The 18,970-nt window shown below is 44.5% G+C and overlaps 1 protein-coding gene across 1 annotated transcript in view; it reads left to right on the top strand.

Annotated features, from left to right (window-relative positions):
• The window catches only part of Adamtsl1 (ADAMTS like 1), a 919,831-nt gene that overhangs the window by 809,748 nt on the left and 91,113 nt on the right, over positions 1–18,970 (top strand). Inside the window, exons 18-20 of the mRNA XM_050157409.1 lie at positions 5,018–5,197; positions 9,503–9,656; positions 10,466–11,591. Coding sequence (XP_050013366.1) covers positions 5,018–5,197; positions 9,503–9,656; positions 10,466–11,591 — 1,460 coding nt within the window. The remainder of the gene's footprint in view (positions 1–5,017; positions 5,198–9,502; positions 9,657–10,465; positions 11,592–18,970) is intronic.

The raw sequence follows: 18,970 nt of genomic DNA, 5'->3' as shown, positions 1-18,970 counted from the left end.
TTTTAGAAATTGATAAAGACACTTTTTCATCCATGTAAACATACTGAAGAAAGTTATTAAGCAAAGATGATGCAAGCTTTAGAAGTGGAACCTGAATATAAAAGATGATAGATAGATAGATAGATAGATAGATAGATAGATAGATAGATAGATAGATAGATAGATAGATGAGAGAGGATAGATAGGAACTGGTCCTTTTCCATGCTCCCATGCTTGGAAAGTCCAAATGCCCATCAGAGCCAAATCCCATTGCTGACTGGGGACACAGCTTCCTGTAATGATCAAACAGTCTAATAAAAGAAGAATCTGTCACAGCTGGATGTTTGCTTTGCATCTTTGAAACATCTGCATCTAGAGCTGTTTTATTCATCCAATCATCAATTCAGGAAACATTTATGAAGTGCACGTTCTTTGCCAGACTCCGCTCTGCACTGGGGAGTACACAGATGGATAATTCTCCTTACTCAGAAGATTCCTAATCCTGGATGTGTTCAGGGGGCAGAGGAAATAGCAGACACATGAACCATGAGCCTCTATGAAGGAGATAAGGTACCCATCCTAAGTCAGGGTGTGGTGGAAGGGAGCCACTGGCCAATAGGCACAGGGGATAGAGGAGGCTTAGTGAAGGAGTGGCCTGTGAGCTGGGATCTCTAGAATAGAAGTTCATGAATGAGCAAGGAGCTGTAAAGCATAGTGAACAACAGTACCAAAGGCCTGGGCAGGAAGAAGTGTGTGTACCCAGAGAAGGATAAACTGTCTATTTCAACAAGTGCCCTAGCACATGGTAGAGTCCCAAGAGATGTACCAGAAGCATAGTCTAGTGTGTGAGCCCTTGCATTCGCAGAGGGCTCTACTAGGCACAGTGGAGGCATGCTATGTGTGAGAGTAAAACCCTCTAGATCAGTGTTCTCCACCTTCCTAATGCTGCAACCCTTGAACACAGTTCCTCGTGTTGTGCTGACCCCCAACCATAAAATTATTCTTGATGCTACTCCATAACTGTAATTTTGCTGCTTTTATGAATTGTAATGATAGTTACATTTCCAGTGTTCTTGAGAAACTCTTGTAAAAGGATCATTTGCCTCCCCACCCCGGGGGTAGTGAACCAAAAGTTGAGAACAATCCCTCTACTGGTTTATTGAATTGTGTCTAATAAGAACTAAAATGTTTCCCTTTATCATAAAAATTCCACAAAATCACCTGGAGTCCTAAAGAAAGCAAAGGGGGCTAGGTCAGTAGTGCAGACAGTACTTGTCTATCCCATGTAAGGCACTAGAAAGAAAAGCCAAAAGTTAGAGACCACATATTGTTGTCTTAATCAAAGCTAAAAGACTCCAGAAAAGCTTTCAGAAGGAAATGTTTGGCTCCATGACAATTAGCAATTGTTCTGAAGACCACCACATATGGTCTGGCGGTTCAATGTCTAGGACAGACCTGTGTTCAGATATAGACTGACTACTCAGAAATTAAAAAAAAAACACTTAGGCAGAACAAGTTTCTAGGGTCATCAAAATATAATTCAAGTATTTTAGGGTGCTGGTCTCCAAACACAGATCTGAACTAACTCCCACCAATCAAGGGTGGAAGCTAAGAATTGCATTGCAAAGCACCCCTTCAGTGAAAACATCAGAAGCCTGCTGCCAACACAGGCAGATAGGCTGAGCCTAGGCTCTATTCTGCAACTGTATCTGCTACTCAGGGTGACTTGTTGAACATTGCACTGACTGGAAATGAACCAGCTCCAGCATCTGTGTGGTCTCAGTTGTGCAGCTTCATCTCTCTGGGCCTTCTCTTCTTCATCTATCACATGAGATGAAGATTTACATAAGGGGATGTTTACCAAAGGACATTCATTCTGACCATAATTTTGGAAAAATACGCAAACACACACACACACACACACACACACACACACACTTACTATGGGACTCAATAGAATTATTTTGATTTTTCAACATTAAATAAAAAGTTGTTCACTATTGTTCTGGGCCATTTGAAAGGCTCTATGTTTAAAGTCTTCTAGGCAAAGTCATAGCCCTTATAATAGCACACAAGGCTTTGTGACCTCAAACCATTCACAGTACGAAAAAACCATACATGGGCCAACAGAGGCCTCCCTGGGTCCTAGCTTTGGCTCTGCCACACAATAGGGTTATCTAGCAGAGAATGACCTATGAAGTCATGTAAAGAAAGGAGGAAGAGAAGGAAGAAGGAGGAAGAGAAGGAGGAGGAGGTGGTGGTGGTACTAGGAACTAGTATATACATCCCAGAGTTTCTCATATAATAGTCTAAAGTTGGGCTTAGCTTGGGCATTAGCCCTGTTCAAAAGCTTAGGTTGAGATATTTGCCAAGATCTTGCTCTGCACTCCCCTCCATTTCTCAGTCCTTGTGATTTTCATTGAGAGAAGTATAGAGAGTGTAGAGTACGATAAAATAGGTAATACTTCTTATAGAGCAGTATAAAGCAGTCTGGGGTAAAGTGGCACAATGGCCAAAGGGACCCCTGCAGAGAAAAACACTCTCACAGTCTCAGAGTGGACGATGGCCACAGCTCATTGTATCAACCTACATTTTTAGGCTGGAGCCCAGCAATATGACTCAGCCAGCAAAAGCACTTATTGTATGTGTGCATATGGGTGTGTTGCCTGCATGTTTGTCTGTGCACCACTTGCGTGGAATGCCCAAGGAGGCCAAAAGAGGATGTCAGATCCCCTGGGACTGGAGTTATAGATGGTTGTGAGCTGCCATGTAGTTACTGGGAATCAAATCCCAGGTCTTCTGGAAGAGCAGCCGGTGTTCTTAACTCCTGAGCCACCTCTCCAGCCCTTGACTTAATTCTTAGAAGAGAAGGCAACAGTCTGGACTTGTTCTTTTTTAAAATTGTTTTCATTGAGCTACATATTTTTCTCTGCTCCCCTCCATTCCTCCTCCTCTCCCCTTTTACCTTCTTTCATAATCCCCATGTTCTCAATTTACTCAAGAGATCTTGTCTTTTTCTACTTCCCATGTACATTAGATCCACGTATGTCCCTCTTAGGGTCCTCTTTGTTGTCTAGATTCTCTGGGATTGTGAATTGTAGGCTGGTTTTTCTTTGTTTTATGTCTAAAAGCCACTTACGAGTGAGTACTTATATTATTTGTCTTTCTGGGTCTGGGTTACTTCACTCAATATGGTGTTTTCTAGATCCATCCATTTGCCTGCAAATTTCAAGATGTCATTATTTTTTACTGCTGTGTAGTACTCCATTGTATAAATGTACCACATTTCCTTATCCATTCTTTAGTTGAGGGGCATTTAGGTTGTTTCCAGATTCTGGCTATGACAAATAATGCTGCTATGAACATAGTTGAGCACATGTTCTTTAGGTATGATTGAGCATTCTTGGAGTATATACCCAAAAGTGGTATTGTTGGGATTTGAGGTAGGTTGTTTTCTAATTTTCTAAGAAATCGCCATCCTGATATCCAAAGTGGCTACACCAGTTTGCACTCCCACCAGCAATGGAAGAGTGCTCCCTTTACCCCACATCCTCTCCAGCATAAGTTCTTACCTCTTACTAGATAATAATCTTACAAGGCTTGGGGCCCTGGGAACCAGTTTCAGATCGTCATCCCTCTTTCCTGGCAGGACTCAGGTCCCATTCCTCTGACTGGTGACTAGAATCCTACAGTTTTTGCCCTTGGTTGTATGAGCAGTTAATTGGGGTGGGACTGGGGACATGTTTCAGCCCAAATATCTTACTGGCTACCTAACAAGACTAATGCCAAGGAGAGTGGAACCATTGCTTCAATGCAAGCTCACAGCTTTGGAGCCTAGACTTAATGTCTCAACAAACCCAAGGGCAGCAAGGGAACTAGAGACTGTTTCCAAGAAAAGAGAAGTTTCCCCAAAACGTTTGAGATGAACTGCACCAAGTTGTTAAATCATGGTTGGGAGATATCAGGTAAGGTTATATTTGGCTGGAGTAACAAATCTCAACATGGCAATGGCTTTAAAAAGCCACTTCAGATAAGGAGAGGCAGGTAGGGCTCCTCAGTCAAGAATAAAGCCTATTCTGTATTTTTTACATAGCACATGGAAGCCACAGTTTTTATACAGCGTGCCCATTCCTGCCAGCAAGGAATGAGGAAGGGATGCTAATCTCTCTTTAGATGAGGTCTTTCAAATTGCACACATCCGTCTGTTTATGTCCCATTGGTCATCATTTAGTCCAGTGGCTGTGTCTGTCTTCAAATAAGTTGCCAAATATAGCCTATACAGAAAAACCACGTACCATTGCTAAAAGCTGAGGGCCCTTAAAAGGGAAGGGACAAATACTTGGAAAAAGCCAACCATCTCTGCCCCAGGAGGCCTCGATCCTGCCTCAAGCAGCCAGATTATAACTATTAAGTTCCATGTAAACAAAATGTTTTACTGCAGTCCCTCTGAAAACCACTGACATGAGGCTATTTTTCTTGCATACCAAATTTCAGTGCCTCTGGCTCCCGGCTCCCTTAGAAATTGCTGGTTTAGAGGAGTTCTTCAGAAAGCCGGTCTCTGAATCGCATGTGCTCAGTATGGTTATGTGGGTGCTCCCACACAGGGGGAAAGGACAGTCCTTTCTACAAATTAATTTTTGGGGCTTGGTTCTGATGGCAGGAGGTCACTCTTGCTCATCCTGGAAGCTGTGCAGATTATTTTCATTGGCTCATAAACATGTTGACCACTTTATGATACTAACCTCTTAAACCAGTTCTCTTGAGTGACTACAACTCACAGTTCAGGGGCAAATTTCTAAGATTCCAGGGCTCCTGAGTTCCTGGATGCTCAAGTTAAATACCTGAGATTATGAGTGGAGAGTTACAAAAACTTTGCTACAAAATTCACTGCAAAGACAAGAAACAAAACCCTTTGGCCTGACTCCTGGTTTGTCTAAAAAAAAGAAAAAAGAAAAAACAAAACCCTTATTCTTTACTCATCCAAGAATAAGGTGGTGGTCAGAATGGTGACCTGTGTTGACCTTCTTTGCTTCCCCAGTGTTCCAGGACCTGTGGAGGAGGAGTTCAGAAACGGGATGTTCTCTGCAAACAGCGGATGGCTGATGGTAGCTTCCTGGAGCTTCCGGAGACCTTTTGTTCAGCCTCCAAACCAACCTCCCAGCAAGCCTGCAAGAAAGATGACTGCCCCAGTGAGTGGCTTCTCTCTGACTGGTCTGAGGTAGGTCTGCTCCTCGGGAGAAGAGAGTGCAAGTCACCATGGGAGGGGGAGAAATCACCCAAACACATGCACAGCAAAGAGACCAAAAACTCTCCTAACAGTGCATTTGTAAGCATTTCTACCATAGAATGCAGAATGACTAGGCTATGGGGACCTAGTTTGTTACAGGGACCTGGGCTATGCAGCCAGCCCTCACCTAACAATTGAAAATCGGAAACCTGAGATTAGAAACGGGATCCCCCTAGAACAAACCCAGGACACAGGGTTCTTCACCTCTTTCTCCACCAAGCCCCATCCTCCCGACACTCCCACTCCCTTGTCCTTCTCCCAGATGTTTCCAGTCTCTGCTCAGGAAGGGCAAGGCCTCCCTAGTTCTTCTCTTCCAAGTTACTGGACAATAAAGGATGTGATTTATTAGGAAAAGAAGGCCAAGGAAATCCTGCCTCTTTACTGTTCGTTTCCTGACTCTAAAACTTGAACAACTTCCCAGCAAGAGAACTTGATTTCCCCTGTTGCCTTGCACTTGGGAAAATGATGGCTCAGCGTTCACAGCTCCAGATGGTACGTGGAGTTAGGGATCCTGAACACTTCCAACTAACCTGCTTCTCTAAGTCATTCCTCTTCTGATCCTGGCATGAATTCATTTACAGCTGGCTTCGAAGGTTCAGCTCAACCTCTTTCAGTCCCTAGAATTTCTCTGCCATTGCCTTTAACAACCCAGTTTCAAAGACCTGTGTGTCCTCCATGGGGAAGTCTTAAAATCATTGCTGTACAAGCAAATTCAGCCTCTAGCAGAAAGAATGCTACATCCAAACCACATTCAAGGCCTTTCCTTTTCTTGAATAGAAGCATTCAGATTGGCTTTTCTGACCCATGGGCACTTTTGTGCTTGATATGCAACTCATAGTTAGGAGCTGCTGATGGCTGAAATGTGTCTCTGAGCTGCTTCCTTCAGAAGGAAAAGGCAAGCTATGGAAATTAAGACTCCTGAGCTCTCAGCATGGGATTCATGCTTCATACATTTTCAACCTATGTAGAGTCCTCTGACCGTGCCTGCTAAGGGCATTGATGTTATAAAGGAATCTCAATTATCATTATCATGATAATTTACCAGTACAGTTTCCTCTGGCTGTGTCTCATCCCAGATGTTTCAGAACAGAAAGGAGAATGGTTGCTTTTGTATTTTAGAAACAATTTGTATTTCAGCAGGATACAAGAATGGAAGGGTGGGAAAGAATGCGTGCATATTTAGACATGCGTGTACACAGACATGTTGATTGGTGGCTTTTCCAGAAATCTGTTGATTTGATTGGCATCATACATGAAAAAAATACCATGAAAAGAAAACTTACACAGAAAAGAGTCCTGGTGTGTGTGCCAAGTGACTGTGGTAAAGACACCCTACCGAGAGATGGGCTCAGGGATGGGCTGTGGAGGAAGGACTGTGGATGTATAAGAACTGCCACCTCTCTATTTTCCTGACGTTTGTGGCCTTTGGAAGATATAGGACACAAAACATTCAGAAGAAAGTGCTATTCTGCCTGCAGATTTAAGAGAAGGGCCCTTGGGGTTTAAGTACCGAAGGAAGGAGCCCACTGAACTGGATCGCAGTGAATACAGCAGACCTTTAGAACAAGATTGTGAGGTAGAGTTTAGATACCACGACAAGGAAACCTGGCTCCAAACCCTCAGTTTCATACCAACTGCAAAACATATGACTCATGGCCGAATCTCTCTAATCCTTGGTTTGATTGTCTGTGAAATGGAGGAAACAGTGTCCATCAGAGTGGCAGAGTCCTAATTAAATGAAGACCTTGTGCCTAGTTAAATTCAACCGTACCTACCTGGCTTATTTTCAGGAGAAAGAAGAAATTAGGTAAACACTCAATCACCTAAAGGGGTTGGGCCAATGGCCGTAGTCTAGGTCTCTGTCAGCTTTGCTAGACTCCTTGGGACGGAAAGGTCATGTCTAGGAAACCAGGAGGTGTTAGCGCTCTTCAAAAGTTCTGAGCCATCCGGATAGATGGGTGGAAACTACAGACACTGAGGGGAGGCTCGGGGCTTCCTGGCTGCCAGCCTTGTTCCAGGGGAATTACGTGGAGAGTGACAAAGAAGGGCCACTATCCGTCACCTTCTGGCTTCTATATGTGCAGTGGACAGATATGAGTGTTGCCCAAATACACATTTTTAAAGCTGAAACAAAATGAGAGCTGTGTGGCTGAAGTAAGGTGGGGTGTCAGATCTCCAGTGGTAGGTGTCCCCATCACCTGAGAAGCTGCCCGTGAATCACCTCCCCACCATGGCTACCAGGTACGGCTTGAGAGACTCAACTCCAGCTTAGCTTCCCTTCTTCAGGGATGTGGAAATTGCTGCTAGGGGTGGTGCTAGACTCCTAAAGTCACAGCTCCTGAAGTCTGGCTAGTGGTCTGTTTTTCCACTTGAAAAAAAAAAAAGGACATGTTTTAAAGCCATTGGGCTCTTTGTCCTCTCCCACCTGACCCTTGGATCTGGTACTGTCATTTACAGTTGAACAGATGTCAGATAGGATCTGGATTCCGTAGTCATCAGACAACACAAGCAGGGGTCTGATCTCGACCTGCACTGGCCCTCAACATCTTGAATTTCTTTTGGGGTGACACACGTCACAATCTGTCTCGCAGGCCAGTGTCATTTCAACATACTCCCATATAAAACTTCAAAGTTTTTTGTTGTTTTTACTGTTCTTTTTCCAGTGGCATGCTGCCATGACCCAGGTTCATGCCGCCATCCTCTCAAGCCAGGCTGTGGTGGCCCCTCCATTAGGCCCCGCTTCCCCTCCCCTCTGCTCTGCACAGTGTTGCCAGATTCACCTTCTCAAACACCTCTTTCATCAAATCACTCCCCACGTCATGGCTTCCCATTGCTCTGTGGACCAATTCCAAACCTGTCTGAAAATGAAAAGTCTTCAAATTCAGGCCCAAAGTTCCTCTTACGCTCCTGACCGCACTCACTTCAGCCCCTTGTCAGTAAAACTGGCTTGGTTATGCCCCAAGCCTGCACTGGACCTGTGCACTGAATTCTACTTGGTTAGGAATCTCTGCTTGCCATGCTTAAGCCTGCTGTGCTTATTCCTCCCAAACTCTCCCCATCTTCAAAGCACAGGTCAGGAAACCTCTAGTAACTATTAGCATTAATTTTATAGTGTCTCAGAACCTGCCTTCCACTGTTACACTTCTACTAAATTCCTCAACTGCTGTTTCTTCTACAAACAACTTTATTGACATATAATTGGCCTTTTATAAAATTCAATTTAGGGTATTGTACTTAAGGTTTGTCTGTGTTATAGCACTTATAAGGACCATGTTTCTTTATATGATTGGATGATGTTCCATTAGTATAGCTAGCCTATACTTTTGTTTATCTATTCAACAATTAGCAGGCAGTAAGTTCTTCTAAACTTCTTGGTTATCAGAAATAGTCAAATGCTGTTAAATAACAACAGTGTAGTTGTGAACATTTGCACCCAAGTATTTGTGTGGATGTATGCTTTCGTTTCTCTGAAATAGATAGGTACGAGACAAATTACTGGGTCCTGGTGCATTTTCTTTCAATCAAAACTCCTAAACTCTTTTGCCTGGGAGAGGATACCAGGGATCATCTCCTTTTACATGCCCACCAGCAATGTATGGGGGGAAGGGTTCACATTTTTCCACACCCTCGCCAACACTTACTGTTGTTTTCCTTTCTGATACAGTCATTCCAGTGTTTGTGACATATCTCATTGTCCTTTTCATTTGCGTTTCCCTAAAGTCTTACTTCCTTTGAGAAATGCATTTGACTTTTGCCTCCTCATTTGAGTGACTGCTCCTGGATGAGGCACTTCACCCGACACAAAGCAGAAACAGTTATCTAATGGGAGGCATCATTTACTGGTTAGCATTGTCTTTTCTTGTACTCTCTCATTAACTCAGAGACTTGGAAAACAGAACCAGTGCAGAAAGCTGCAGTAACTTTCCAGCTACTGAAATACTGGGCTACGATTAGAACATGGAACTCTGTATTTCTGTGACCCTAAAGCCTAAACCATATGTAACTAGGAATGGGTAAAATGCTCATAGGAACCCTTAGAATACAGAGTAGTGGGCGGGGGGAGCAGGGGGGACAAAGTGTGGCTGCAAGACAGATATTCTACATTGCTGTGAAGATTTCTTTCAGTGGCGGAGACTTTTCCTGGCATAGCATAGTAAATTTAAGGGACCATACAGAACAACCATTAGACTCCAGTTCATAGGGCTTGTATTCATTTATCCTTTCTTCCTCTTCCAGTGCTCTGTGAGCTGTGGGGAGGGCACCCAGACTCGAAGCGCCATTTGCCGGAGGGTGCTGAAAACCGGGGTCTCCACGGTTGTCAATTCCACCCTGTGCCCTCCCCTGCCCTTCTCTTCCTCCATCAGACCCTGCATGCTGGCAACCTGTGCAAGTGAGTATGTCAGAGCTCTGGGTATGGGGCTGTGGAATCCCATATAACCGCAGCCACAGCCACCAGGCAAGGACCGTCCCTGATTCCCGGAGGAGTGAGGCATTGTGGGGCAGCAGAGCCAAGGACCCCTGTGGTTGGAGCACCCAGATGGAGATGGGAAGGGAATCTGAATCACTCAGGTGTCCAGCCTGAGTTCTCCTCACCCCTGGAAAAACAGCTGGCAAGGGGAGAGCAAAGGTCCCCTTGCTGGCATACTGAGATCTGCAGACTGAAGGCTGCTCGTTCCTAATGAAGTCTAATGTTATCCAGTCTGGGGTTTTAAACTGCTCTAAACACACTTGTTCTATGTGATATTAATCCCTGGGGTTTTAACACTTCTGGGGTCCCCTCTTCATGTACATTAGGGCACTGATCCTTCGCACGGCCCAGAAGGTAGACATTTAGCAGAGAAGTGTACTCCTCTTCGTCCTCTGCCTCTCCTTATGGTGTGAATTTCTTCTTTAAATGCTTTTAATGAGAACTGTCTTTCCCTGGGCTCCAGGAACACTCCCCCCCCCCCCAGTTTCTGTGCTTGTGGCTGCCCCACACCACACCTCATTAGCAGGTTTTGAAGGTGGGATAGCCTGATGAGCCACAGCTGTAATCAACTCCTTTCTGGTAAACAGGAGGTAATAAATGACAGCCCTGGCCAAATTCAACAGAAGGGTTCTTCCCCTTTGTCTCTTGCCCTCTCTCGTGGTCCCATCTCACTCTGGTTTTTCCCTGTTCTTGGTTCTTTCTCCTTCGGTCTGGCATCCCTGTCAAACCAGGGCCTGGAAGGCCTTCCACGAAGCACAGCCCTCACATTGCCGCTGCCCGAAACATATACATCCAGACCCGCAGGCAGAGGAAACTGCACTTTGTGGTGGGAGGATTTGCTTACCTGCTCCCCAAGACTACCGTGGTGCTCCGGTGTCCCACACGCAGGTTCCGCAAGCCCCTCATCACCTGGGAGAAGGACGGCCAGCACAGCATCAGCTCTGCTCACGTCACTGTGGCCCCTTTCGGCTACCTGAAGATCCATCGCCTCAAGCCCTCAGACGCAGGCATCTACACTTGTTCCGCGGGGCCCGCCCGGGAGCAATTTGTAATTAAGCTCATTGGCGGAAACAGCAAGCTCGTGGCCAAGCCCCTGAGCCTTTGGAGTGAGGAGGAGGAAGCCCTGCAGGTGAGGAAGGCCAATCCAAAGGAGGCCTTGCAAACCCACAAACACCAAAATGGCATCTTCTCCAACGGCAGCAAGGCTGAGAAGCGCGGCCTCTCGGCAGACCCTGGGAACCGCTATGACGACATTGTGTCTAGGCTGCTGGAGCAGGGTGGCTGGCCAGGAGAGCTCCTGGGCTCCTGGGAGGTGCAGGACTCCGCAGAAAGGAACGCATCCTCTGAGGAGGATCCCAATACTGAACAAGCCCTCTTGCATCTCCCCTTCACCATGGTGGCTGAGCAGAAGCGCCTAGATGACATCCTCAGGAACCTGTCGCAGCAGCCCGAGGAGCTACGAGACCTCTACAGCAAGCACCTGGTGGCCCAGCTGGCCCAGGACATCTTCCGCAGCCACCTGGAGAATCAAGACATGCTTCACAAGCCTTCTGAGCAGAGGTTTCCTCCCGTGGCCATCCCACCTCATAAACACGTCTCTAGCTTCAGCAGCTCCCTACGGAGCTCCTCTGCGGAGGCCGGGGGCAGCTCCCGCAGGCCTCACCGCAAGCCCACCATCTTGAGAAAGATCTCAGCGGCGCAGCAGCTCTCAGCCTCCGAGGTGGTCACCCACCTGGGGCAGACTGTGGCTCTAGCCAGCGGGACCCTGAGTGTGCTTCTGCACTGTGAAGCCGTTGGCAACCCAAGGCCTACGATCCACTGGACCAGGAATGGAGAAGCGGTTCAGTTCAGTGACAGGTGAGCCTCATAGAGAATCCTGATCTAAGAGGAAGGGTTGGAAAGAGAAAACGGGCAGCATGCAGGAATCGCCCCCTAGCTTCCAGACATGTTTCTGGTAGATAGTATAGAGAAAGCAAAGCATTTAATGTCTCCGAACACTATAGCACCATCTTTATAATTGATTGGCACTGCTTTCCCTGCCCCTTAGGAGCCCAAGTATGAACAAGGTGCCCTGGGAAATGTTTTGAATATTGGATATAACTACCCGAACTTGGGTAATTGTCTTGAAAGGACACCATTCCAAGCCACAACATTATTGTGTTTCTGCCTCACGGGCTGAGCCATTGAAAAGCTTGGATGGACATGAGGACCGTCTCTACATTAGTTTAGCTTCTCAGGGCTGGAGAGAGGGCAGCTAGCTAGCACCAGCTGCTCCCTAGGCAATCCTCCCCTCTGACCAGGCTGAACCATGCTATTTGTTCTAGGAAGTTTTATCCGTCATACCTGTGATTATGCATCCCAATGTCTCATGGTGCCTCTGTCTGGGGTGTGTTATTGTTGGGATGACAACATGTATTATTATTGGGCTCCTGGGACCAGAGCCATTCATAAAACTAAAGTCAACGATGGTAGTAGAAACAACAACAATCATTCATGCTTTCAGCGGTGCCTATGTAGCAAGAACAATGCTGCATTTTCAAAGTGTTCTCCAAGACACTTTTATAACAGCTCTAGGGTAGCGTGGAGTACTGACAATTTGTCAGGCCACCTCCAAGGTCACTGTAACCTCTTTCACTCATGTATAAATGACCACAGAAGCTCAAAGTCCAATTGTTGACAAGGCCAGGGGAAAGCCTTGGGCATAGTGACTTCAGTATTGCCTGCACATGTCATTTTTGAGTGCTCCACAAATCGGGGTTCAGTGGTCACATGAATTTGAAAAGTGCTCTGTTAAAGCTAAACAGATGTGTTTACTGCTGCACTTTACGTCTGATTTTTAATATAGCACTTGATATTTTTATTATCAAAATAATAAAATGGCTATAAAGCAATTCAGATGATAGTCAAATCTATAAAGTAAAAAGCGCAGCTTTCCCTCCTCGCCAGTCTTACTCCCCGGAGACGACCACTCGTAACAATTTGGTATACATCCTTTTAGAGATTTTGTGTATTTTATTGCATTCTATAAAGCCATCTACACACTTAGGACTTGGGTTTTAATGGACGTTAGTCATGCTCAGAGCCTCTGACTGGGTTTTGACTGCATGTGTTTATAACGGTGCGTAGAGATCCGTGCCGCGGCGCCTTTTTAACAGCTGATTACTGCTCCTGTAAGCACTTAACTATTCCCCGACTGGAAATTATTTGGGGGTTTTCACTTTTCTTAACTCATTTAAGCATCCCAATGTGTGTTCTCACTTTCCAAGAGGACAGTGTCGTGTGCAATGCTTTCAGAATACTCTTTTGATCATACACACACACACACACACACACACACACACACAAAGGGGGGAGGCTTAATGTGTTCAGAAACACCAGTAATTCCTGAACTTTTAATTCACCTTACCAGGGTTGAGCATCTAATTCCAGTAGGCTTAAGATGGAGATGGTTTATTAGAGGAGGCTAATAAGTAACTAGGTACTTGGGATACTAAAGCTGGACGAATCTAAGCCAAGAGAGAGCCGACTTGACTGTCAGTCACTCGGGACAGTGTTTGAAAGGCATGGTAGCATCAAGAGGAATGAATGTATTGGAGACTGTGGATAAACAGGGTATTTTTAAATTTATATTTTAGATGTATCAGTGTTTGCCTGCATATATATATATATATATATATATGTATATATATATATATGTACACTTCATGCAATGTTTGCTACCATGAAGGTTTTATTCCCTAGATCTAGCCTTGAAAATGCTTTGCAATATAAACTAATTACATGCAATCGAGAACCAAACCTGAGGCTCTGTTTCTGATGTTTGACGTTACAATGTTTGCAATTTGCTGGCCACTAACAAATACAGCTGCAACTTGGTTTTCTATTGGGTTTTCCAAATTCTAGTTGAGAAAGGAGAATAAAGGTATCTGCTCCGAGCATGTGTGAGTCACAAGACTGCCATGGGGGCCACTTTGCTGTGGGCTGTTGGGGACCCCTTCGATGCCGAGTGTCACTGCTTGTCTTCATCACTTTATCGTCATGGTTCAGAAATGCTCATTCACCTTCAGACAGAGACGTGCTGAGATGTCCGGGGTTAGAGTTAGCTCCGTCAGTCTGTTTTTGCTTAGCGTCCAAATCCTCCTTCTTAGGAGTCTGCAAGATCCAGCTGCCTGCTGGTCTGTAGGACTTTCCAATTTATTAAAATGTATAATAAATATCCTAGACTATCAAGAATAGGTCAAGGCAGAAAGAGAGCCAAAACTCGACATGAGAGAAATTAGTTTTACCAAAGAATGAATAAAAAAAATTCAGATACTATTGACCCATGTAACATGTAAACCTTACTCTAGGAAATAAATCCACAAGATCCTTAGAAGCACAAGTCAGCTTCTCAGGCAGTAGTTTCCAGCGTGTCTTGAGTATATTGTGACAGACTGGTTCACTGTACCCCCTCTTTTCATCTTCCTTTATTCTACCAGGCCTACCACAGCAGATCTTGTGCTCAATATTGAGGATGATGGAAAAGCAGATTCATTTCCTATTGGTGGGACTTGGTATAGTTAGGAAGCCAAAGGGATGAAGGCAGTATTCGTGAGAACAGAGCATCTATCCAACTGCTCCTATAGATCAACCCACTGGAGACACAGGGATGAATGAAACAGGAGTGCAAGGTTCTTGCAGATGATTTGCAGCTAGAGTTCTATTCCAATAACACATATCAGAGGGACAATAACTTGTATCGGAGGGACAATAATACATATCAGAGGGACAATAACACAGGTCAGGGGGACAATAACACAGGTCAGAGGGACAATAACACAGATCAGGGGACAATAACACAGATCAGAGGATCAATAACACAAGTCAGAAGGACAATAACATGATTCAGAGGGAAAATAACAGAGATCAGAGGAACAATAGCATAGATAAAAGGGACAATAACACACATCAGGGGAACAATAACATATCAGGGTGACAGTAACACACATCAGGGGAACAATAACATATATCAGGGGGACAATAACATATATCAGGGGGACGATAACATATATCAGGGGGACAATAACATATATCGGGGACAATAACATATATCAGGGGGATGATAACATATATCAGGGGGACGATAACATATATCAGGGGGACAATAACATATATCAGGGGGACAATAACAAATATCAGGGGGACAATAACACAGGTCAGGGGTACAATAACTCATAGCAGAGGAACAATAACAACTATCAGAGGGAACTTTTCTGATCCATATAACACAGGACCCCCTCCTTCCCAGTTGTTCTTGAGCCCTTTAATTCTGGCGTTTGACCTACAGGATTTTCGGATTGTTTGATTGTCATATTATTTGCTTGTTAATTGTCTCTCTTTGATGGCACAGCCTTTCTCTGCTGCTCTAACTCTGGTGCTCCAGTGGCAGGTGACACCGAGGAGACACTAGATAATAGGGAGAACAAGACAGGGAGAGAGAAGGGAAGGAAGACACAGAAAATTAAACAAGAAGTGATGGAAATATGTATTTAGGTACAAAATTAAGTATGTGGTAGAGAAGTCCCTGGTGACCACTCTGGACATACACTCTAAGGTGATGTCTATAGGCCAAAATCCAAATGATGACCAGTGCTCAGAATATGCTGCCCAGACAAAGAGGCCTTCTGGACAAAGGGAAAGTTATACAAAAACTCCAAGGGGGAGATGAGCCTGTTGTGCTACAGAACACCAGGAGAAACTCATTTGGGTGCAGTGTGGGGAGGAATGAGGTTATAGGACTAAGCAGAGTCCCAGGGAAGCTTTAGTTTCTAAGGATCGGGAGAACAGTTAAGGAAAGAGTAGGCAAGAAAATAAGCGACACAATCTAATTCCCAACTTGACAGATTCGCGTTTACTATTTAGTGGCATGGGAATTGTAGCGAAGTAGGAGCGGCTTGTCGTCACTCGAGGATAAGCTCCAAATACCATTGCACAACGCACAGCACTTTCTATCTCTAACATCTGCCCATCCCTCTGGCCTCATCTCTCACGAGATCCCAGCTCATGGCACTGAACTGTGCCTGCAAGCAACACCCAGTTACTTGCAGCTTATGAGTTTGCGTTTGCGTCGGACCTTTCTTCCACTGTGTCTGGCTAATTCCTCTTCTTCCTAAGAAGAAGCCTTGCACCCAAGTCTGGGTCAGATGACCCCATGCAGGCCCCCCCACCATGTGCCCCAGTCTGAAGTCTTTCATAACCCCCTACCATGGTGCACCAGAGCTTTTCTAACTTACCTTCTGATAGGTAAATGTTTGAACGCATGTCTCATTTCCTCCAGATTTCTGAGAGCATATTGTAGAATGAGCAGTGGAATCTCTAGTGGAAGCTGCTGTGTGAACCGAAGCTTCCTAATCACTGGGAGGCCACGGTCTGTCTGGCTTTTTGTTCAGGATAGGCAGAGTTGAAGAGTGACGCCTACTCCTAAACCAGTGGTCCTCAACCTTTTTAATGCTGTGACTTTTAATACAGTGCCTCGTGGTGTGGTGACCCCAACCATAAAATTATTTCATTGCTACTTCATAACTGTGACTTTGCTGCTGTTATGAATCATTATGCATAGATCTGATATGCAGGATATCTGATATGTGGCCCCTCTGGGTTGAGAACCACTGTCCTAAACAGAAGTGTGCCACGGTGCTCAACCTGTTCTCTCCCAAGACTCTGTGGCACAGGGCACATGACAAAAGCATTCATATAATCAAATAAAAATGGGGAACAGATTCATTCCCACCTCCTATCCTCCATCACCTCCAGACCCATGGAGGAATCGTCATGCTAATGATCATCACAGCTAATGTTGAGAGCTCTTCCACTGAGTTTCAGGAACTCACTTGTCCTAACTTCACAAATGTCGAAATTGCAGTAGAGAGATGTCCCACAAGCTTGCTCAAAACCCCACAATATGGAGCAGAAATGGATTTTGAAGCCTAAGCAGTCTGAGTCCTTTTCTGACTTACATTTTTCTTTATAGAATTTTTTTTTGAGGGGGGATTCGTTAAATGCATGAGCTTGTTATTGTTTTTAAGGAAGTCATCAGAGCTAACTAAACCTGATGTAAATTATCACTCAGTATCCCAGCCAGCTAGCTTCTAGTTTATAAGACTTTTATATTTCACTTGTGTCCATCTGTCTTAGGTGTATCTTCTTCTGTATGTAGCTTCACCTTCACCGATATGAAGCCAGCTACTAACATGCACAGTTAGGCACACACTTGGAACTCAGTAAGCATTACAGTAGTTACATCCAAGTGCTACCTTTCTATGCCTACAGAGCAGAGCTGTATGCATGCCTTCACAGACCAAGATCAGCAGCGAGAAGCTAAATTATTGTTTTTCAAGCATCCCTCTTAAATCATCACATTTTGAGTTGAAATTCAGGTCATGGTCACTTGCAGTTCATAACTGGGTAGGGTCTATCACACACCCTCCACACCTCTAGCTAGCATATGGCCCTTATCCTAGTCTGATAGCAAGATTTTATATATATATCCATATTCTGCAATCTGAATGTGATTTACAAGCAGTACTTTTAAAGACCACACTGACTTCCTTACAGGAAGGAGTAGCTGCATTCTCTAAATTGGCACTAAAGAGGGACTTACCAAATTCAGATAAAGTTTTCTCTTTACATTCAGAAATACCTAAATTTTACTGATCAAGCCATAGATTCAGGGACATTTTTGCTCTTAACCTTTTAAAACCTTGGTTTTTCTTGCTAGTTAAATTAAAATGATATCAATAAAAACCAGACACTATTATGACATTTCATCTTTCAGAGCATCAAGGATATAGACAGCTTAGCCTTTAATCAGTGTGGCAAATACCTGAGATGGACAACCTAAAAACAGCAAGGTTTGCTTTGGCTCATAGTCTCAGAAATCTCCATAGTTGTCCCTTGTCACTGTTGCTTTGGGCCTGTGTAGTAGCACATGGCAGAAAGAGTTATTCACCTCATGGAAGACAGGAAACAAAGGATGGCCTTGAGTCCTAGTGGCCCTTCAAGTGCACATCTCTGTGACCTAATTTCTCACACCAGGTTCTGCCTCTTAAAGAGTCCTTTACCTCCCAATCATGCCCAAGGATAGTGACCAACTTTTGGCACATGGACCTTGGTGTAGACACTTATCCAAACCATAGCAACAGAGAACCAACATGTCTGTGATGCTCCCAATACATGATAAATGGCCATTTTTCAGTATTCATAACCATTGTCACTTAGGCCTACAGTCTTAGACCTATTGCCTTTCCAGTCTCCCTGCTGAGGTGATCACTGAGCTTTGGAGTGAGGGGTATGGTATAGATGCCCATTTAGAGATGAGCACTTCACCATCTCTTTACGTTCACAGAACAATGTGTAGGCTCTCGGTGGTGCTCTGGCCAGAATACATTGGACAATATTCCAAAGTAGCGCTGGACAGGAGATGGATTAAGGAGTATTTGGAAAGCTTTATCTTGGGAAACACAGAGAGTCCACAGATGGAAACTTCTCAGAATGAAAGAGAGAATCAGATGAAAAATTCCTCCAAGGTCAATCTCAGAACCATAAGTTGTGGATAATGCTATATGTAAAAATCATAAGTCCATGAAGTGTACTTTCCAAGTTTGTAGATAATATAAAAACTGGAGGCGGCGAAGACGGAGGGGAGAAAATAAACTGGTTTCAGTTTGACTTGGCTTATTTCCTTTACGAAACTAAAGGAAATGGAGATGACAAATGTTTTTCCCAGTTGAAGTGTAAGAATAGCAAGCCAGAGAAGTAGGAACCATCCCAATAAATACTGACTCTTCAGCAAGAGAAAAGCCCCGAGGGAGCGTGCAGAGGTTACAGAACGATGCTCACAAATGGAGCAGGCAGAGCCCATCAGGAGACACTGGCAAGAAGTGCAGCATAGAGTCAGCTCTGATTCTTCCCTCAAAGGCTCGGGAGAGAGTGTCTTCAGGTCCCACTTGTATTTAGTTTATTCTTGTTAGAGGGGCTATCCTTAGTAAATCACAGGTATTGTTTTGATAAATGAAGAAATCACCGAGACACATAAAAATTGGAAATGCATGTTGAAAAGTCAGCCAGCTTTCCTTGCAAAGGGCCAAATAATAAACATTTGGGGCATGAGCTGTGTGAGCTACTCAGTTCCACCCTCAGCTGTCGACAGTATCCACACTGGTATACAGTGTTGCAACGAGACTTTATTTACAATATAT

Source organism: Alexandromys fortis, unplaced genomic scaffold, assembly GCF_014885135.2.
Source record: "Alexandromys fortis isolate MF-2015 unplaced genomic scaffold, M_Fortis_MF-2015_v1.1 scaffold_64, whole genome shotgun sequence".
NCBI classification, from domain to species: Eukaryota; Metazoa; Chordata; class Mammalia; order Rodentia; family Cricetidae; genus Alexandromys; species Alexandromys fortis.
Note: the sequence above shows the minus strand (reverse complement) of the source record. Positions and strands in the feature narration are given on the sequence as shown.